Consider the following 22,561-nt stretch of genomic DNA (forward strand, 5'->3'; position numbering starts at 1 on the left):
GAGAGAGAGAGAGAGAGAGAGATGGAGAGAGGAAAAGATAAGGACAGACAGGTAGGAAGGGAGAGAGATGAGAAGCATCAATTCTTTGTTGCGGCACCTTAGTTGTTCATTGATTGCTTTCTCATATGTGCCTTGACCGGGTGGGGGGGGCAGGGGGGCTACAGCAGAGTGAGTGACCCTTTGCTCAAGCCAGCGACCTTGGGCTCAAGCCAGCGACTATGGGGTCATGTCTATGATCCCATGCTCAAGCCAGTGACCCTGCGCTCAAGCTGGTGAGTCCCCACTCAAGCCGGATGAGCTTGTACTCAAGCCGGTGACCTCGGGGTTTTGAACCTGGGTCTTCTGCATCTCAATCTGATGCTCTAGTCTATACACTGCACCACTGCCTGGTCAGGCTTTAAAAACTTCTGTTAAAAGACAAGGTAATATATTAATTAGTTAGACTCTTTTTTAAAATAGATTTTATTTATTCATTTTTATAGAGAGAGGAGAGAGAAAGAGAGGGGGGGGGGAAGAGCAGGAAATATCAACTTCCATATGTGCCCTGACTGGGCAAGCCCAGGGTTTCAAACTGGCAGCCTTAGGTTTCTAGGTTGACACTTTATCCACTGCACCACCACAGGTCAGGCTAGTTGGACTCTTTAGTTGGGTATTTGGGGGTCTTACAGATGGTTGGAAACTGTCAGCCAAGTATCAAATCAACTTTCAGAACCACAGAAGAGACCTACTTCTCCAAGACAACAGTACGAATCATAGTGAACACCCCCTGATATTTAGTGAGGGGGTATTTTGGGGTCTAGGCATACAATTTCATGTTTTATTGTCCAGAACTAATCATATGGCCCCACTTATTAGTAATGGGGTAAGAGATGTACTTTTCCTTTTCAGCTTGGAAGCTTGGAGAAAAATGAAATAGTCTTGTGTTGTCTCCTGCATAATATGCCCTTTGAAGATTAAAGATAGACTAAAATAAAAGCTGAATTGAAGTGTGATCTTTATGGGTTCACAACTTTTCTTACACTTTATTTTGCTTTGTGTGTGTATGTGTGTTTGTGTGTTGTGGGAGTGAGTGAGCACTAGTCTATTATCCCAGGATTTAAAGTAAGAGAAGTTAATGCCAAAACAGAATGCATACTCCAGGGGCACAGAAGGTGGAAGAACACCTGAATGAGGAGGCTAGTACCAGCAGAGGGTGCTGGCGTGGCACAAAATTAGGATTTTTTTTTCTTTTCTTTTTTTCCAGAGGATATCTCAGATAAAAGACAGCAGGTGGAAGGGAAAACGTAATACTTGTTTGGATCCATTTGGGGGTGAGTTCCCCCTGCTGCATCAAACCACAGAGCAGGTTTCAGGGATCTCTTGCAACGGCCACACGAATTTTCGGCACAAACGCCTGACATTTGCTCCCGTGTTTGAGCAGGGCTGGGAGAGGGTGGGCAGTGTGCCTCCTGTGTCCACGGGAGACTTTTAGCACCCTCTGGCTTCCACCTGGCACCTGCGCGCATGGGTGACTGTGGCGTGTCTCTACTTTCTTACCTGCCCAGCTTTCACAAAACACTTTTTGTGTTGCCTGAAAAAATTTCCTAAACTGTCAATTCAAGGGAGTCACATTTTGTTTTCTCACGTGGCCATCTTAAAGACAAGGACCTGGGAGCCTCCACATATAGTAGAGGTTGGGAAAGGTCAGGTAGCAGAGACAAGGCGAGCTTCATTTACTCGGCAGAGCTTGACCTCCCTGGCTGTCAAAGGAAGACTCAGTCTAACCTCGACGTTCAGAAAAGCCCCTCACCCGCCGGCCTGGCCCGCCCCCCTAGGTCACCGTGACTGTTCCTTTCCTACAGAGCTCTGTGAGAGTCCTGGCAGGGCCTTCGGGGACCCGCACTTCTGAACATCTCATCTCCTTCAGGAGACTCAGCGTTCCGGGCTGAGAGTCAAGTGACCCACTGGGTTCCAGTCCAGCTCCTCTGAGCTTCAGTTGCCTCCTCGGTTCAACGACAGGGTTGGACACTGATTCTGAGGCGTCTTGCAGCACCCACAAGCCACGGTCAGACATTTCTGGGTGGCGAGCGAGGCCGCGCCCGCGAGCAGGGAGACGCCTCGGTCAGCACCAAGGACAAGGGCCGCAGGGCGGCGGAGCGGACGCGAGGTCACTTCCCAGCTAGCCCGCTGCTCAGCGGGTGTGGGGACTCCGGGGCTCGGCGGTGTGCCAGGAGGGCTGTGTGTGCTGGGGGAGGGGGCAGAGCCCCGGTCCCTGCAGCTGGCTCCCAGATTCTGCGCCAAGAGGCAGCGGGTGGCGGCTGCAAGCCCGGGCCCGCCTCCCTTCGCTGCGCAGCGAGCCCTCCCGCCCCTGCCCGGCCGGCGCGGGGCTCACCGCGGCTCAGCACCTGGAGGCCCCGCAGAGTGCGCCCCGCCGCCGGCATCGACCCCTACAGCCTCTTCCCTTTCCGAGCACTGCCTAGCTCCCAGCCAGGCCCGCGCCACCACCGCTGCCCGCTCGGGGTTCTTAGGGACACACCCACGACTCTGACCGCACCCGCGCTCCTGGGGCCCCCGGTGGCCTTTCTGCTCCTCCGGCCCCACTCCTCGCGGGGGAAGGGTCCCCACGCCCCTTTCCCCCCGCGCCCGCGCCGGCCCAGCGCCCCGCCCCCGACCGCCCCGCCCCCCGGCCGCTCCGCCCCACAAGTCCCGCCTGTCGTTGCCCCGGGAACCACGGTTCCCGCAGCTGCAGGCGGCGCCAGGCCCCGCGGAGCAGCTCTCTCTCCGCCACTGCCGCTCCTGCAGCCACCGCCGCCACCGCGCCCCAGCTCGGACTCCGGCTCCGCGCCCGCGCCCGCTCGCTCAGCTATGCTGCCCCGCCGCGCCCGGGCGCCCGGTGCGCAGCTGCTGCCCGCGCCGGCCCTGCTGCTCCTGCTGCTCGGCGCGGGGCCCCGCGGAGGCTGCCTGGCCAGCCCGCTGCCCGCCGAGCCCCTGTCCGCCCCGGGGCCGTGCGCCGCGCAGCCCTGCAGGAACGGGGGCGTGTGCACCCCGCGCCCCGCGCCCGGCCCTCAGTCCCCGGCTCCGGCTGGCGAGCCCAGCTATACCTGCACCTGCCCCGCCGGGGTCTCCGGCGCCAATTGCCAGGTGAGTCGACGTGGCGAGCACGGGACGGGGCGCTGGCCCAGGACCCGCAGCTTCTCCCCGCGGGCCGCAAGCGCTGCCGGGCTCGGGGCTCCGGCATGTCGGACTCCAGCCTCTTCCGCTTGGGGAAAGGGTTGGAGCCGCCTCTCGGTCCGCGTACACGCGGACCCCTGGCTGACCTTGCAAGTGCCACTTCCCAGCCTACCCTCCGGCCGTGCCAACCTGGGGCTCTCGGGGCGCGCCGCTCCAGGGCCTGGCAGCCATCCTAGTCCCGGTACTCCTAAGTGGCGCGCCCCTCCCGGCCCGGGCCGAGCCACTCTCCACTGGAACGTGGTCTCGGTGCCCGCGGTGGCCATGCTGAGGATCCAGCTGCGAGCGACCCCGCGGGATGCCCAATGGTCAGGGGGCGCCCGCGCCCTGTCCCGCTGGACCCAGCGTATGCCGAGGGAGCGGGGTATGGGAGGCAGGTGATGGCGGGCTACGTGCTGGGTGGTCGGTACTTGCATTCCTTCCACCCTGGAGGGCCCTGACTAGGCAGCCAGAAGCCCAGAGGGTAGCCGCCTCCCCTCGGCCTGCCACCAGCCCTTTCTGAGCTTGGGCGTGGGGGGTTGGGACGGGCTGAGGCATTCGAGGGACGTTGCGCGTGGGGCTTGGTGTGTCGCCCTCCTGGCTGGACACTCCTCGAGGGGCGGACAGCCAGGGCCTGACTAGGGCACTGGAAAGCTTCGAGGAAGCACGGGGCGGGGCGAGGGCTGGCCAGCTGCTGTCCGTGGATTCGGACTTCCAAGAGAATTTGGCAGAAGATAATAGATGAGTCTGGATTACAAGTGTTATAAAGCTCGATGAAACTAACCTATTAACATCAACATTTTCAGGAGGAGATTTGGTAGTTCGGTGTGTAAAATATCCCCCAAGTTTCTTCCAGGGCAGGGGCAAATAATGAATTTGTCATAAACGATTAAAGTAAATCAACCGAATGTGGGATATATTTGGGATCAGATGCGTTCTTTCTTACGTTTGGAGTGGAGGAGTTTTTCATGCAAATTTGATACAGTGCTCCAAGAGTTACTTTGAGAATGCTCAGATGCACTCTCATTTCTGTGGGGGAAGAAAGTCCACATATGATATGATACAGTATGATGGGTTTTAATTTTTAAAATAGAGGGGTAAATGGGATGGAGAAGCTTGACCTTGACAGAATGTTTGCCGTTTCCTGGAATCTTTTTTTGGTAGTAGCAAATTATCAACCTGAATTTATCTCCCACCCCCCCAGTATTTTGTGCTCTTCTTTGTTAACTGGTTCTGATAAGCTTTCATTCCCTCAAAGGGATGATGATGATGATGATGATGATGAAGATGAACACGATGAGAGTGTGATATAAGCCTCAACAGTAGATCAAGGGGCGTGATGCCTCTTTGGGGAAATGCCTGTTAGAGCCATTCTAACATTGGGACGGAACCTTGCGTACTAATTTCCTGTGTTGATTGATGATTTATATAGTTTTGCTTCCTGAAGAAATAAGTAGCCTGAATGCTTCTCTCAGATGCTGTTATATTTATGTCTGGATCCCATCCTTGAAAGAAAATAGATGATTCAGAGTGAGGCAGGGACCGACAGGAGGAAGGTTAGAGTACACAGCAGCTGCAGTCAATGGGAACAACACCTGGATGCTGGGAATGTTACTCAACTCTGAGATTTTTGTGTGTGTGTGACTCTAAGAATAAATCTAAGAAATCTTCAAGAAAGGCAAAGACCTCTATAGTGCTTCTTAAATATGGCTGAGAAGCATACTTTTTTTGGTCCTAAGTAGTGGTTTGATACAGAATGCAATTCATTCAGAAAAGAGTCATGAACTAGTACATAAATATTGCAGAACCAGCTAGTTCACAACGGATCCGGTTTCCTGTGTAGCTCCCGTTCGAGGCCATCTTAGTGTGAACGCTGCCCACCTGAGGCGGAGCGGAACCGGGTGTGCTGAGCTCCGAGTTTGAAGTAACTGTAATTCTAACAGGACAGCTTAGCAGATTTGGAACCTGATCCAGCTTGATTACCCAGAAGAACTTCACTGGGGATGATTCAGAGCCTTATAACTATTGAAAAATTGATTCTTGATCATTTTAATTTACTCTTCCATGATTTTGCAGTAAGGCTCGAGACTGAGCTTTTCTATGGGGGAACAAAGGGGCCATCTCAATAAAGACATTGAACAGAGAAAAACAAAATCCTCCCCGTATGCAGTTACAGAGAAGAGAAACGGACGCTCGCCATGGCGCGGTGTATGTGTGGTTGCTAAATAGAACCTCATGTTCGCTGGATAAACTGGAATTGGAATTTTACCTGCATGTGAAGAGAATCCCTCAAGCAGAGATTGTTGTTACCCTTCCCGCAGCTGCAAGACACTGTTAGCCGTGGAAACATTAGAAGCAAACTCTGAAATCTTCCTTTCTTTCTTCCTCTCTCCTCCTCCTCTCCTTTCCTTCTCTCTTTCATAGTTCTTTGGGAAAAGTTGAGATCATAAACCACTAATCGGGGTTAAATGGATTACAGCTGTCTCCAGTTTTTCTAGGGTCGGCTGGCTGACGTCCGGCGGGCGGGTGGGGCCGAGCAGCGCTGCTTGTATCAGCCGGTGACAGGACCTTACAGGATCTCGGAACTGGGCTGACGGGAGGGTGTATGGGGTGGAAGTTGAAGGGCAGAAGTTAAATCTGCTGTGACAGGTGATCAAAACTGACCAAGTCTTGTTTACTCATCTCTGAAGATGGGCTCTACCTCCCAGGGTCTGTAATGATTCTGATTCTGTGTTTGGATGTTTGACTGCTGACAGCTTTTCCACATCACCTCTCTCTCTCTCTCTCTCTCTCTCTCTCTCTCTCTCTCTTTCTCTTTAGTTGTTCACTTTAGTTGTTCATTGACTGTTTCTCATATGTGCCTTGACCTGGGGGCTCAAGCAGAGCCAGTGACCCCTTACTCACACCAGTGACCTTTTGGGGTTTCATGCCAGCAACCTTGGGCTTCAAATTGGCAATTTGTGCTCAAGCCAGTGACCTTGGGGTCACATTAATGATCCCGCACTCAAGCTAGTGACCTCGCGCTCAAGCTGGTGACCTTGGGACTTTGAACTGGGGACCTCAGTGTGCCAGGTCAAAGCTGTATCCACTGTGCCACCCCCAGTCCAGCCAGGTCCACCTCTCCCTCTTGCCTTCCCCCATACCCAGGCAAGGTGATCCAAAGTCTAGGAGCTCTTTCCTTTGGTGCTGGTGGGAGGTTCGTACCACGTAAGTCCCAGGCCATGCTCTACTCCCCCCTCCGCACATCTGCTGTAAAACCCCCAAGCTTCTCACCCCCACTCTCTCAAGCCAACGGGCACCTGTCTAGGAGCTGCCTGCCCTCCTTAGAAAGCCTCATTATGTGAGCAAGAAACCTGTTCATACCCTGCTGCTGTGTGTGTGTGTGGCATTTTTATTCTTGACATCCAACCCCAAATTTAAGCGGGTGACGATCCTGTTTTTGTGGGCTGTCCACAGCAGGGTTTGGGGGAAGATTACATGAACTGTTGTGAATCAGTGAACACCCGTGTGGTGCGTCCTTCAGTGTCAGCTCTTCTCTTTCCTTTCTTTTGAAACTTTTGCTCATTACCTAACAGTGTGAGGTAGAGAGAACAGGTGTCATCCTGCCCTTGTGTCTGATGCAGAAATCGAAGCTCCTTTTGACTGAGCGGCTAATCCAAGATCTCACAGTTTGATACTGCCCTGAAAAGCATACAACACTTCAAATGTATCTGTTCTAAGTCCTCTCACACATTGAAACATAGTGAATTGTGAGGGTTCCGTGGATTCTGTATGGAAATCTAAGCTACAGGGACAGCCTGCTGATGACCGGGGTGGTAGTTGCTGACTTTTCTCAAGCACTGACCATCACCGTTTCGGGGACTTGACAGTCACAACTCACCGATTCTCGCAGTGGCTTGTGGGCCGAGTGCTGTAACCGTCTTGTTTTATAGATGATGTACAGAGAAATTGAATGACCGGCCCAGGATCACACTGCTCGTAGGCAATAGAGCTGGGATTTGAACCAGGTCACTAAGTGGCTGGATGGAGAGCTGTAGCATCGAAAGTGGGCTGAGATGGAAGCCCAGCCCTGGCCCTGTCATTTTTGGCTTTGTGACCTTAAGTTAGAGCTCTAACGCCTGGGCGTCTTATCAGTGAAAAGGGCGTGACGTGATCCCTGAGTCTGATTTTGCTCGCAGACCCTGAGCTTGTATGGCTGTGCTCCGTTGGGGTGAGATGCCACAGGAATGACAAAGACACAGCAAATTCTCCATATGCTACCGCCAAGCAGGAAATTCTACTTTCATTAGAGGTAGAATGTGGGGTTCTAGTTGCACAGTGACATGCAAATGGATAATAAATAAAAGAATTATACATATATGATGTGTTTGAGAAAACTTGAACTTTTTGTGAAATTGGAGGCTGCTCTTCCTGCCTTCTGGCTCACTGGGGGAAGCAGGCAGGTGTCGGAGGTGGCAGCTGCTGGGCCAGCTTTTCTCTCCCCGTGAGTGGCACAAGACTGCCTGGCTTCTGTCGGGCCACCCATCAAAGGTAGGGATCGCCTGAATTTGTATAATGTGTTTGTAAAGCTTTTTTATTTTTAGCAAGTAAGTCTTTGCCAGATACTCAAAGCCGTCAGTCACCTGTTTGTTTGTTTTTTTGTTTCATGTTCCCTAGGAATTTTATCCTCTGAGATTATGATGAAAATGTGTCAATTTCTGCACTTGAGGAGAGAAGGGGCTTGTGTAGTTGCTTTTTATGCAAGTTAATTTTACTCATTAAGCTGGTTCTGTAATCCTCTCTTCTGATTAAACATGCTAACTTGAAACAATGGGTCTGCTTCAGATGAATACGCTTCCGACTGAAGTTGGCTAACAAACAGCAACAAAGAATTCCAAAGAATTCTAGTTCTTTGCACAGAATCAGTCTTTACTGCGCTTTTCAAACACACACACACACACACACACACACACACACACGCTGTAATATGTACACAATGTCCAATATTAGCTGAGATGTCAGGAGACATTGGTTCTTTCTCTGGCCTTGGGAGAGTCATAGAACATCCTTGAACCTCACTTTTCATATCTCTTAAATGGACTAATACTGCTTGTCTTATTTTCTTTATATATAGAAAGATGAAGTTCACGAATGGGGCCATGGTAAATTTTTTTTTTCAGTAAGTGTAATGAAATATGGGAGAATGAATTTTAAAGCACTGTGGAAAAAAAAATGCTGCACAAATACAAGGAATCCTAAGAAAGGGGGGCTGGGCTTCCTGTATAAAATCTGATGACCCCAGTTATTCAATGTCTGAGGGTTTTTCTTCAGTGAACAGACTCAGCTTTCTCCTCCCTGCAGGATGAGTTATGCTGCAACATACATTTAAAAGATGAAAAAATTTATTGTATTAAAACTTTGATAAACATGTAGTTCTTTTAATTGTGACACACACAAGTAATTATTCAGAAAATTCTTGGTGACTTCAAGCTTTCCCTCGAAATAAATAAAAAAATAAGGCTGGTCAAAATCTTTGTAATGATTTTAATAAAAGAAAGAAACCATTGTATTTCACGTGTTATTAGAACAAAATGATTTTCTGATTTTGTTCATATCTGGTGCATTCTTAGGAAACGTCGCATTTCTCAGCGTGGCCACCTGACAAAAATGCATTTCTGTCTTTAGCTTCTTTGCTGGAGCCTCTCATGTGACATGGTGCCATCCAAAATGGTTTTGTTTATGCCCTCATTTCAGAAGCATCAAGCCGGACAGAAAACCTGTCTGAAGCTGAAGGCTATTAGAATCAGGAAGCAGAATGCCTGAATTGTATTTTTTCGACCTTCTTCCCGTTCAGCGGCAGCTGTGGTCAGAGCGGTTGGACCCAGAGGCAGGCCTATAGAACTTGTCCCCCCAAAACAAAACCCAACAGCACAGCTGAGTTCTGCGGATAGAATTTCTTTATAGTTCCCCCTTCCCCTGCACTGGGGCCCAACCTTGGTTGCTTGTTACAGTCATCTGGGAGCTTGAACAAACACGATCGCCGAGCTGGAAGTTTAGAGGTTAAAATTCCCGCTCCATCACCGCAAGCTTGTGGGCAGCCTTCCTGACCCCAGTTCCTCCTGCGGAAGTTGGATGAAGACGAACAGCTAGGAAGGTCCCTGGCGGAGCTGGCCCTCTGCACGCACACACTGCCATCTTTTAAAAGTGGACCCAATTCTCAATTTTATGGCTCAGGAAACTCAGCTGGGGTCATTCAGCGTGGTGACCGGGTGTGGCTTTGAGTGCAGTGCGTGTACTCTGCCTGTGTGGCCTCCCCATGTCCCTGATTCTGACCTTCAGAGCGAGTGCCCCCAGGACCAGCAGGGGGCAGGGGGCAGCGTCCGGGGTCTGTCGGATTTAGTGTCTGCAGGGAGGCTTCGAGTGTGTGTGATGTGAAGGTGTTCTTTATTTCTTTTTTTTTTTTTTCCTTTTTTTTTTTGTATTTTTCTGAAGCTGGAAACGGGGAGAGACAGACAGACTCCCGCATGCGCCCGATGGGGATCCACCCGGCACGCCCACCAGGGGCAACGCTCTGCCCACCAGGGGGCGATGCTCTGCCCCTCCGGGCATCGCTCTATTGCGACCAGAGCCACTCCAGCGCCTGAGGCAGAGGCCAAGGAGCCATCCCCAGCGCCTGGGCCATCTTTGCTCAAATGGAGCCTCGGCTGCGGGAGGGGAAGAGAGAGACAGAGAGGAAGGAGAGGAGGAGAGGCAGAGAAGCAGATGGGCGCTTCTCCTGTGTGCCCTGGCCGGGAATCGAACCCTGGACTTCTGCACGCCAGGCCGACGCTCTACCACTGAGCCAACTGGCCAGGGCTGAAGGTGTTCTTTCATAAACAGAGAGAAAAGGCAGGGGCTTTTGAAAGAGAGCCAGGATTGGAGTGATGAGATAAGTGTACTTAAAGGAAAGGGGTTTGGAAAGAGAGCCCGGTCCGCCGTCCTGGGCGGACAGCTCGGAGGCCAGCCAGCGCATCAGGACCTCAGTGTGGACCCTGACCTGCTGCTGGTAGCTCATTTAAAGGAGCCTTTGTGATTCATTTTGGGGTTCAGAGGTAGGTTGAGACGTCTTTGAGAAAGGCATTCTGTGGGGGGAGTGACCCCAACAGGAGAAGGTGTGGTTCCCTCGATTCCAGGCGAACTCAGGACCACAGTGTCTGTGGTCCGCCCAGGGCACGGACAGCTCTGAAATATGGCTGGGTCGAGCAAAACCCACCCTTACTTTATTTATTTATTTATTTTTATTTTTCCCCAGTTAGAGGCAGGGAAGTAGTCAGACTCCAGCATGCACCCGACCGGGATCCACCCAGCACGCCCACCAGGGGGCGATGCTCTGCCCATCAAGGGCCTTGCTCCATTGCAACCCGAGCCATTTTAGTGCCTGAGACAGAGGCCATGGAGCTGGCTTAGCTCCTGGGCCAACTTTGCTCCAATGGAGCTTTGGCTGCGGGAGGGGAAGAGAGAAATAGAGAGGAAGGAGACAGGGAGGGTGGAGAAAAAGATGGGTGCTTCTCCTGTGTGCCCTGGCTGGGAATCTAATCTGGGACTTCCACACACCGGGCTGATACTCTACTGCTGAGCCAACCAGCCAGGGCCAACTCACCCTTACTTTTTAAACAAAACAGAATGTATTAGAATGGGAAAACAGTTAAATATATCCTCAGTATGACTTATCAATTTTTTCTTTTATAATTTGTGCTTTTTTACATCCTAAGAAATCTTTGCTTAAAGTCACAATTTTTTTTTTTTTTTTTTTGCCTATATATTCTTCTAGAATTGTATTTTAGGTGTTACATTTACTTCTCTGACCCACTTTGAGATAATTGTATGTGGTGCAATATGTGAGTAGCTTTTATTCAGTTTTGGCATATGGGTATACAGTTGTTCCAGAAACATTTGATGACAAGACTGTCTGTTTCCAGTGAATTATCTTGGTAACTTTGTTGAAAGTCATTTGCCCACAGACAAGTGGACCTATTTCTAGTCTCTAATCCATTGACATGGTATAGCTATCCTTTTGCCAATTCCATACTCTTGATTACTCTAGTCTTATAGTAAGTCTTGAAATTAGGTTGTGTGAGTGAGTCCTTTATAAATTTGTTCTCCCTGCCTCCCTTCCTACCCCCAGTGGTTTGGCTGTTTTAGATCCTTTGGAACTTGCTGTTTTTAGAACAGCATGGAAGAGAAGTGGGGAAACAGTTCTCCCAAGCATAGGGTGAGATGACAGGAATTCCAGAAATCAGGATAGCATTTTATACTTCGATTGAACTAGGGCACTTAACAGAGAATCTGGAGCTGCAGAAGTCCTGAGACTTTAGTATGCATATGTCCTCCTGGGGAATGGCTCACAGGTTCCGTGAGATTCTTTTTTTTGTGTGTGTGTGTGACAGAGGCAGTCAGAGAGAGGGACAGATAGTGACAAACAGACAGGAAGGAAGAGAGATGAGAAGCATCAATTCTTTGTTGCGGCACCTTAGTTGTTCACTGATTGCTTTCTCATATGTGCCTTGACTGGGGGGGATACAGCAGACTGAGTGACCCCTTGCTCAAGCCAGTGACCTTGGGTGAACCTTGCTCAAACCAGATGAGCCCGTGCTCAAACCGGCAACCTCAGGGTCTCCACCCTGGGTCCTCCGTGTCCCAGTCTGATGCTTTATCCACTGCTCCACTACCTGGTCAGGCTCATGAGATTCTTAGAGAAGTTTTCCACCAGTAAAAGAACTACTGGGGTGGAGGAAGAGGAAGCATGGGGACTCAGGGCATGGACCAAGGCATGTGTCCCCGAGATAAGGGTGCCAGATACATTACAGAACACTTAGTTAATTTAGAATTTCAGATAAACAATGAACTCCCCCCCATATGTCCCAAATATTGTGCATTATTTTTCTGAAGTTCAAATTTAACTGGGAGTTCAGTATTTTTAATTTGCTAAATCTGGCAACCTTACCCCAAAGGCTAATTCCTGCTCCGATTCCCAGCTTCGTTCTGAAGTGTTCACTAGTGACACTTTAAATTCTTGCCATATAATTACATAAGGCAAATTTTATTAACCTACATGTAAAATATCAATTTAGTTCATAGTTTTACATTCTTATGGGCCCTTTTAAGGGCAACTGCCAAATTGTGTTGGGGCATTAAAAACCTGTGAAATACGACGAAAGCAGTTTATTCATAAGCTTACCTCTGTCCACCTTGCCTGCTAATCTCAAACCTGTGTAGTAATCATTGTTCACAGGTTGGTATGTAGCTTTCCATTTTTCTCTCTGTCCACGTAAACATATACAGAGCATGTATAAATACTCAGATATCCATGCAGCAATTTTATATAAAAATTAAATCATTCGATGCATACTGTTTTGCAATATTTTTCTTAATCTATTTGAACACATTATCATGTCTTAAAACAGAAAGCAGACACCTTCTTTTTGATGGCTGAATAGTATTCCATTGTATATTGATGTATTCAGTCCTTCCTGAAGCACATTGTTTCCATGATAAATAATGTTGCAATGACTACCGATATATATACATATAACATATATGATATATACAATGATGTAAATGTGTGTATGTATGTCAAAAGTTGTATACATTAAACATTTCTAATAAGTTTTGCTTAATTGCCATTCAAAAAGGCTGAACATTTTTGCATATTTACTATCAGCATAAGAGAATGCTTGTTCACCCACATTTTTGTCCATGCTGGTATTGTAGATTTTAATTTATTTCTGTGTGTTAATTGATAGCTAAAACATGGTATCTGATTGGTTCCCTTTGCATTTTTGAAATTATGAAAGAGGCAGAATATTTCTCTTGAATTGCCTGGACTTACTTACCTTTGCCCAGTTTTCTCTATGTTGCTTATTTTTAAAAATTTTATTTTCAGTGGCCTTTTGTTAATGAAGAAAGTTAGCCCTTTGTCCTTTGCATTGTAAATATTTTTTCCTGATTTATCTTTTTTTCTTTTGATTCTGCTTCTGCCCATTGTTTTGCTTTTTAGAAGCTTCTAAAAAATTTTTTTATTCTTACTTAGTTAAAGTCATCAGTGGGGTGGTCGATAAATTTTAACGAAAGCTCTAATGTTTCATACCCATACTAGGAAGTATTTTGAGAACAAACCTGATTTGAGCCAGGAGTTTGCTTTTGAAGAATTCTGTTTTGGCCAACGTTGGTGTTGATAGGACCAATCCTGTTTTCTCTTTGGAATGGACAGCTAAATATAGTCCCAGTTTATGCCTATTTTAAGAAGGGTTGGCATAGATTTTTCTAAATCATATTTAAAAGCTTGTAATTTATCTTGATTATTTTTTCTGAGCCTGGAACTGTATAAACCACTTTATTAAGATTCTTCATTTATTTTTGTAAAAGACTTTTCCAGTACATTGTATCTTTAACAACTGGCATGGATTCTGTGGTATTTTGTTAAAAGCACCACGTTAATTTTAATGGCATTATTGGATCATAGAGTATTTCTTAAAAGTTCTGGATGGTTAGTGGTCTCATTTCAAGAAGTGTCCTTTATCCAGGCCTGGGCAGGAAAAAAAAAAAAAGACATCTTAATATTCAGCACAATGCCCATTTCCCATGTGCTTTAATCTCTATATTGTATTTTTAGGTCTTTTCCTCTTGGGAACAAGTCCATTTCTCCTGACCAGAGGTTTCTTCATCTATCTTCATTTTCACTCTTTAAAATTGGCCAGTAGTTTTCTTTTTCTTTTCTCAGTTTTGCAAAAGAAAATTCTTTTATTTCTGTAGAAAAGCCTCATAATGAGAGAAATAATGAGAGAGACAGAGAAGTGAGAACTGATATTAACATTTCTATGAGGCCTAAAATAAACTCTCAGCTGGAGAGAAGTAAATCTAATCATTCTAGTTTTTCTGTTATAAAGGCAGGGCAGGGTGGGGAAACGATGGACTAGGGGGTGGGGAGGGGTTAGGGGCTTTACTGACTCAAAGGGGAGTCACTCTTTTCTTTTTTTTTTCTTTTGTATTTTTCTGAAGCTGGAAACGGGGAGAGACAGTCAGACAGACTCCCGCATGCGCCCGACCGGGATCCACTCGGCACGCCCACCAGGGGGCGACGCTCTGCCCATCCAGGGCGTCGCTATGTCGCGACCAGAGCCACTCTAGCGCCTGAGGTAGAGGCCACAGAGCCATCCTCAGCGCCCGGGCCATCTTTGCTCCAATGGAGCCTTGGCTGCAGGAGGGGAAGAGAGAGACAGAGAGGAAGGAAAGGGGGAGGGGTGGAGATGGGCGCTTCTCCTGTGTGCCCTTGGCCGGGAATCGAACCCGGGTCCCCCGCACGCCAGGCCGACGCTCTACCACTGAGCCAACCGGCCAGGGCTCTTTTCTTTTTTCTTAACGAGAGAACTTGTGATGATTATGGTCAGCCTATTTTTTAATAGTGTTAAAAAAAACGATGTTCAAAGCGATGCTGACGCCTAGTTAGAGGTTCCATTTCGGTTTTATGCGCGGCTTCTCTTGCTTTGCTCACCTTCAGTGGACACAGCTGGTGCTTTGGCCGCTTAGACGTTTCCTTTCCAGCAGGCCTGGGAGACTTCCAGGTGTGGGAACGGAGAGATGGGTGGGAAGCAGAGATTCACACTGAGACTTTCACCTGAAGTTTCAGTGTTTCGAGCTTCTCTGGGCCGTAAACCATCTGCAGTTTCCAGAACTGCCAACTTGCTGAAGGTGGCTTGTCATGCTGTTTATGTTATTATTTCCAGGGGGGGAGGGGAGAGGGTCTGTGCATTAGGGACCATACTGAGCCTCTGAAACATCCAGTTCCCACTGCTATTTAAACAACTCTGCCCAACTCCCAATCCCTGAGGACATTAATCAGGCCCTGGTTGTAGGAACCAAGTAGCCGGGTTGTGGTTGCTAAGCAACAAGTGATCTCCAGGCCTCAGCCCTGATTTGGTTCATCATCCAGTGCTGGGGTCCCACCCCCCAGCCCACTAGAACTTCTCATTTGTACTGAGCTCATTAAGAAGTAGCAATATAAGCACTCCACATAAACGCACACGAGCTAGTTCCTTAACAACCAAGTCAGCATGGGTGGTATTGCAATGCGGCCCACAGTGATTACTGGGCAGTCTTCATTTCTCCTTGTGATGTATTGAATGTGCCTGCTGCATGCCAGGAGGGCCTGAGAGAACGGCTCTGCACAGGGTCCTCGAAGGTCACCCAACCTGATGCCAAAGACGTTTTTCAAGCTCTGTGCCACACCGCTTCTGACCTAGATGGCCTTGCATAATTTATTTTTTATTTTTTTATTTTTTTATTAAGTGAGAGGCAGCAAGGCTGAGAGACAGACTCCTATATGCGCCCCAACTGAGATCCACCTGGCAAGCCCCCTACAGGGTGATGCTCTGCCCATCTGGGTCTGCTGCTCTGTTGCTCGGCAACCGAACTATTTCAGGGCCTGAGGCGAGGCCATCAAGCCATCCTCAGCACCTGAGGCCAACTTGCTTGAACTATTCAAGCCATGGCTGTGCGAGGGGGGGGGGGAGAGAGAGAGAGAGACAGATAGACAGACAGAAACATTAGTTGGTTCCTGTATGTGCCCTGACCAGGGATCTAACTGGCAACCCTTGCATATCAGGAGGACACTCTAAACAACTGAGCTGTCCAGCCAGGGCTCATCCTGTGAGATTTAGCAGAGGGAAAATCCTTTGAGACTGACCAGGCATACTTGAGTTCTTTGTAGATCTGCCCCTGGGACTCCTACCACAGCACTAATCTTTCATATGCTCCATGATTTGAGCCCAGGACAGATTGCTACCAGGAATAAGTTCCAATGTAAAGTGCTTCAACAAACGGTGCTGGGAAAACTGGATGTCCACATGCAATAAATGAACCTGGATACTTACCTCACACCATACAGAAAAAGTTAACTCAAAATGAACCAAAGACATAATTATGTAAAAGCTAAAACTATAAAACTCCAAGAAGAAAACATAGGGGGAAAATCTTCATAATATTCAGTTTGCCTATGATATTGGATATGACATCAAAAGCTTAGTCAATCAAAGAAAAAATAAATTAAACTTCATTAAAATTAAAAACTTAAAAAAAATTTTTTAATCAAAGGACATATTAACAGAGTGAAAAGGGAACACTTGGAATGGGAGAAATATTTGCGAATTATATATCAGATAAGAGGTTGATATCCAGAATATATAAAGAACTTCTAAAACTCAACAACTCGAAAACAACCCAGTTAAAAAATGGGCAAAGAACTTGACTGGACATTTTTTTGAAGAACTATGAATGGACAACAAGCATATGAAAAGATGTATCTACAACATACTACACCACCAGTAATTGTTAGGGAAATGCAATCAAAACCACAGTGAGATACCACTGTATATCCACTAGAGTGGATATTATTAAAACAAACAACAAAATAGCAAATGTTTGTAGGGATGTGGAGAAACCGGAACCTTTGGGCATTGCTGGTGGGAAACAGAATGTTGTATCTGCTGTGGAAAATGATAGGGTGATTTACTAAAAAATTAAACACAGAGGCCCTGGCCGGTTGGCTCAGCGGTAGAGCGTCGGCCTGGCGTGCGGGGGACCCGGGTTCGATTTCCGGCCAGGGCACACAGGAGAAGTGCCCATTTGCTTTTCCACCCCCCCTCCTTCCTCTCTGTCTCTCTCTTCCCCTCCCGCAGCCAAGGCTCCATTGGAGCAAAGATGGCCCGGGTGCTGGGGATGGCTCCTTGGCCTCTGCCCCAGGCGCTAGAGTGGCTCTGGTCACAGCAGAGCGACGCCCGGGAGGGGCAGAGCATCGCCCCCTGGTGGGCAGAGCGTCGCCCCTGGTGGGCGTGCCGGGTGGATCCCGGTCGGGCGCATGCGGGAGTCTGTCTGACTGTCTCTCCCTGTTTCCAGCTTCAGAAAAATACAAAAAAAAAAAAAAAATTAAACACAGAATTATCATATGATCCAGCAACTCCACTTCTGCCCAAAAATGCATGCGAGAAACTCGGACGGATATTGGCACACCCATGCTCATAGCCACGGTATTCACAATAGCCAAAGGGTAGAAACAATTGAAGTGCCCGTTGATGGATGAACAAGTAAACAAAATGCTGCGTGTGCGTACATCCAATGGAATATTATTCCACCTTGAAAAGGAAGAGAATTCTGACACGTGTTATAATTATAGGACCCCACAGGGTAACGCCTTACCATTAAGAGCGGTAACTCTTAATGTGGGGGGCTCTCAGGCTCCTCATCAGTGCAAGCTCTGAATATCAATTCCACCCCTTAACTCAGTGAAGCTGTCATCATCTCTTCTCAATTTCTCAGCATTTGAGCCATCTGTTCCGGAAATTCAGATAGCCCTGAAGGGAAAACCCTTCCCAAATGTGGGGTTTCTTCTTATCTTTGATATATCCCTGTGGCATTTCACAGCCTTGCCAGCTGTCCCTTATCCCACCCCTCAGCCTCGTCACAGTACTTTATTTTTTATTTTTTTGTATTTTTTTGAAGTGAGAAGCGAGGAGGCAGAGATACAGACTCCCACATGTGCTTGACCAGGATTCACCCGGCATACCCACCAGGGGGCGATGCTTTGCCCATCTGGGGTGTTGTTCTGTTGCAACTGGAGCTGTTCTAGCACCTGAAGGAGAAGCCATGGAGTCGTCCTCAGTGCCCAGGCCAACTTTGCTCCCATGGAGCCTCGGCTGCGGGAGGGGAAGAGAGAGATAGAGAGGAAGGAGAAAGGGAGGGGTGGAGAAGCAGATGGGCACTTCTGCTGTGTGCCAGGCTGGGAATTGAACCCGGGACTTCCACACGCTGGGCCGACGCTCTACTGCTGAGCCAACAGGCCAGGGCCTCAGTGTACTTTAAATGACATTTGTCCAATTTGTAAATGTTCTCAGCAGGATGTTTGGTGTGACTAACTAGGTCCAACTTAGAGGAAACAAAAGTCTAAAACTGACATTAAAAAACAAGTCATGAAACTTTAATGATACAAAATTTGGTGGAATCCATTTATCCTTAACCAACTGGCATTGATAAGAGGAAACTGGGCCATACTGTGAGGTTTAATGAATGTGATAACATTGCAGTTAGGGATACAGTAGGAATCCCGAGCTGCACAAAGAGGCACACACACAAGCATGCATACGTGGGGAGAATTCATGCTATTACTTTACCTGTTTTCCCCTAACGCTTGTCTCCTTCTACCTACTGTGTGATCGAGACTGTCATTGGGTTCCTTCTTGATAGTCTGCCTTCCTTTTGCTGGAGCGTAAGCTCCACAAGCACAGGAATCACTGTCTTTTCCTGGTAAATCCCAAGCCCTGGCACAGTGCGTGCCCACAGTGCGCAGTATTAATGTGTGCTGAGTGAATGAACGTGTAGTCTTGCACTGACAGAGCTGGCAGGGAAATGGGCACTCACTTCAGCAACAGAGATTTTATCCCATGCTGGTTCCACCCAGGCCCCGGCACTAAGCAAACCCAGATGAACTGGATGCATTCTCCTCACCCTGTTGCTATTAGGGAGATGGGAAAACAGGCTTTACGAGGATGAATGACTTGTCTGAAGCTACTCAGGTTGTAGAAGAGCCAAGGTCCTGTCCCTCCTTGAGACTCTGAAGTAAGCCTCTGCTGGACATATTTTGCCTTGTAGGAAAAGGGCAGAAATCATTCCATTCCTCTCCATTAGTGGCTCTTAAGCCTGGCAACATATTAGGCGAGCTCCTTCTGAGCCTTAAAAATGCAGATGTCTGGGCCCTACTCTAGTCCCATTACAGCAGAACCTCTGGAGGTGATGCCTGAGCAGCATGTTAGCAAAGCCTCCCACCCTGCCATCCTGCCAGGTGATCTAATGGGCAACTATGGTTCAGGTTATTTGCGTAGGTCACGTAACACATTTTTGTGCTATTCCTTTCTCTTCCGTGAGAAATAAGCTCCCTCCCTCCCTTTCCCCTCCCTCCCCTCCCTCTTCCTCCTCTTCCTCCTTCTCCTCCTCCTCCTCCTCCTCCTCCTTCTTAGTGAGAGGAGAGGAGGCAGACAGACAGACTCCCGCATGTGCTCCAACCTGGATCCACCTGGCAAGCCCACTAAGGGGCAATACTTTGCCCATCTGGGGCCATACTTTCATTGCTCAGCAATGGAGCCATTTTTAGTGCCTGGGGCAGAGGTCATAGAGCCATTCTCAGTGCCCAAGGTCAATTTGCTGAAACCAATCAAGCCATGGCTGTGGGAGGGGAAGTGAGAGAGAGAGAGAGAGAGAGAGAGAGAGAGAGAAGGAGGAGGGGTGGAGAAGCAGATGGTCACTTTTCCTGTGTGTCCCGACCAGGAATTGAACCTGGGATATCCACATACCGGGCCAATGCTTTACCACTGAGCCAACCACCCAGGGCCCTCCCACTTCTGGAAGGTCAGCTTTCCTTTGCTTTCTTGGTTGAGAGCTTGGTTTGGTTTCTTCCACTAATATTGGTCTGCTCCGAGCTCAAGTCAGCCTTACCTAGCAGTGTGGCTCGATGACGGTAGTAGGATCAAATCTAAATTGGTGCTTCTGTTACTGTCCTGTCCTCATATTTATCTAGTCTGCGGGAGTCCATGTTACTTATCCAGTCCCCTCCCTCATTGGACCCAGGCATTTGAATCTTGGCTCTGTGGCCTTGAGACAGTCATTTAACCTCTCTGAGCCTCATCTCCCCGCTCTCTAAATCAGACCTGATGCAGAACATCGCCTGTGGCTTGGTGGTGGCCTTGCCAGTGCAGGTGTGGTCCAAGCACATGGACGGTTCTGACCAGTCATTTGCCATCTTCTTTCTCCCCACTGGTACCCTTCTATCTCCGCAGGAAAGAATGTTCTCCACTTAAAAGAAAATAAATTTTCTTATACATTTCACTTTAATGCCTGTAGGAAATGGTCTCAAATATTTGTTGAATCACCTGACATATTTCCTACAGGGCATCGAAAGGTACACATTTCCTGGCTCTTTTAGCCTGGGCCCCTCTAAAAGCACCCGGAAAAGCAGTTTATTTTTATGCACTTTTCTCTGCAGAGATGACTGGAATAGATTAGTGAAGGTGACTTCTGTTTTTGTCTCAGTCACCCTTGCATTGAATTTAACTGAGAATCATTACAGTGGAAGGTCAGATGTCTCCAGACGAAATCCTGACTGTGAGATGTGTGGGTCACTTGTCTCCCTGATGAGTACAGCTCTGGCATCTTACGGGGGAATGGAGCTATGTCCTAAGACCCGTCTCATAGTACAAATGAAGCATTTCGCCAGGGCTTGCATCGCTCGTAATGATCTCCCTGAAGACCCAGGATTGGGTCCATTGCTTTATTGTGGTCCAAAGTTAAGCTTGTGTTGCTGGAGAGAAAGCAAGGTATTTCTTATGTTGTCTGAATCAGATCGGTTGGGTTTTGAGTGCCGATTCCCTCTTTGCATTATTTCCTGTGGACCTTGACAGATGATGAATAAACACGGCACGTTCTTGTCTTGCACATGTTTCTTTGGGGAAATTACTGGAGTTAGTTGGCTGCATAGCTGACTGCTGAGCTGATATCTTAGCATGGAAAAGAAACTTTAACACGGTGGGGAGGGGTTGGTCATTTGGGAGATTTATCTGTCAGCGTTTGGAGAGTACAGTGGCTCACCGAAGGGAAATAATCGCAGCCTTCAGATATCATCACTCCAACTACACTTGCCGAAGCTGGTTGCCTTGGGGAATCCTGCATTTGGAGGAAAGAGCCAACTTTTAAGTCTTGGAACCAGGGTGGCGTGCTGGCAGGAGCCTTGTCTGGGTGGGGAATTGGGAGGACACTTGGTCATTAGCTTGCAGCAGAACCTTGGGCAAGTCACCTAACCTTGTTGGGATGTAGTTAACATCACCTCCACGACGCAAGATTTGCTTTAAGTTCTCCGAGGTCCCTTTGAAAGTGCAATAATTTCAATGGTAAGAGCTCTTAAGTTTGTTCCAGGGAGCAAGAGGGCCTTGGGTGGCGTCTGCCCCCCCCCCCCCCCCCCCCCCCGTTAAAGGGAGTGCGCATGTGCACGTGCACGCTTTTAGAACACAGGAGGTGCCGAGGGATTTTCACACCAGTAGGCGCTGACATTTCCTCCTCGTCCAGCTTGAGTGCAGTGGGTCCAGCATGTGTTTTTCTGGCTCTCTTCTCTGCCAGGTCCCGTCTCCGGCGCTTTCTAGTGCGCCGCCGCACACTGTCATCGCGCGGCCTTCCCGCCAGCGCGCTTTCAGGCTAAGATAAATCGTGCAGAGAAACACACTGTTAAATGTTTTGAACAGTGCATATATTTATATGGCTTTTAACCGGAGAAATAGCTCTGAACATCTTACTGTCAGAAAGTCATGGCTCAGCCAAAGTCACCTGCTCAGTGGCTGTGCTAGAAGCGAGGTAGAACCCAGCTAACTCTCTCCATGGTGGAAAAGGACACCTTGAACCAGGACCAAGGAGGAAGGGGGCGGGGCCGGGATGGTTCACGGGACTAAAGGGACCACAGGCCATCAGTGCATATACTAAACCTAGATTCTTGAATCTATTTTAAATATGTGCTCAGGTAACACATGCTTTCTAACATCTCCGAGGAGCCAGTCCTGTAGATTAAATTCTCTCATATGTTATGAAAGTCATAGTCCTAGAAATATTATATATATATATTTTTATAATGAGCTTTTAATTTTAAATTTAAATTTTTAAATTTTTTTATAAATGAGCTTTTCTTTGTTTTTTTTTTTTTTTAAAGATTTTATTGGCTCTGGCTGGTTGGCTCAGTGGTAGAGCGTCAGCCTGGCGTGCAGAAGTCCCGGGTTCGATTCCTGGCCAGGGCACACAGGAGAAGCACCTGTTTCTCCACCCCTCCCCCTCTCCTTCCTCTCTGTCTTTCTCTTCCCCTCCCACAGCCGAGGCTCCATTGGAGCAAAGATGGCCCGGGCGCTGGGGATGGCTCCTTGGCCTCTGCCCCAGGCGCTAGAGTGGCTTTGGTCGCAACAGAGTGACTCCCCAGAGGGGCAGAGCATCGCCCCCTGGTGGGCAGAGCGTGGCCCCCTGGTGGGCGTGCCAGGTGGATCCCGGTCGGGTACATGCGGGAGTCTGTCTGACTGTCTCTCCCCGTTTCCAGCTTCAGAAAAATACAAAAAAAAAAAAAAAAAAAGATTTTATTTATTCATTTTAGAGAGAGAGGGAAGATTGAGAGAAACAGAGAGAGAGAGAGAAGGGGGGAGGAGCAGGAAGCATCAACTCCCATATGTGCCTTGACCGAGCAAGTCCAGGGTTTCAAACCGGGGACCTCGGTGTTCCAGGTTGACGCTCTATCCACTGTGCTGCCACAGGCCAGGCTGAAATGAGGTATTTCATCAAGGATTCCCCT

At 48.3% G+C, this 22,561-nt stretch overlaps 1 protein-coding gene across 1 annotated transcript in view; it reads left to right on the forward strand.

The window, feature by feature from the left end:
* The first annotated feature begins 2,717 nt into the window (after positions 1 to 2,717).
* DNER (delta/notch like EGF repeat containing) overlaps positions 2,718 to 22,561 on the forward strand; it is a 261,274-nt gene continuing 241,430 nt past the window's right edge. The window contains exon 1 of the mRNA XM_066281209.1: positions 2,718 to 3,120. Within this exon, the coding sequence (XP_066137306.1) occupies positions 2,845 to 3,120 (276 nt within the window). The 5' untranslated portion in view covers positions 2,718 to 2,844. The remainder of the gene's footprint in view (positions 3,121 to 22,561) is intronic.

The sequence above is a fragment of the Saccopteryx bilineata genome, chromosome 5 (assembly GCF_036850765.1).
Source record: "Saccopteryx bilineata isolate mSacBil1 chromosome 5, mSacBil1_pri_phased_curated, whole genome shotgun sequence".
NCBI lineage: Eukaryota > Metazoa > Chordata > Mammalia > Chiroptera > Emballonuridae > Saccopteryx > Saccopteryx bilineata.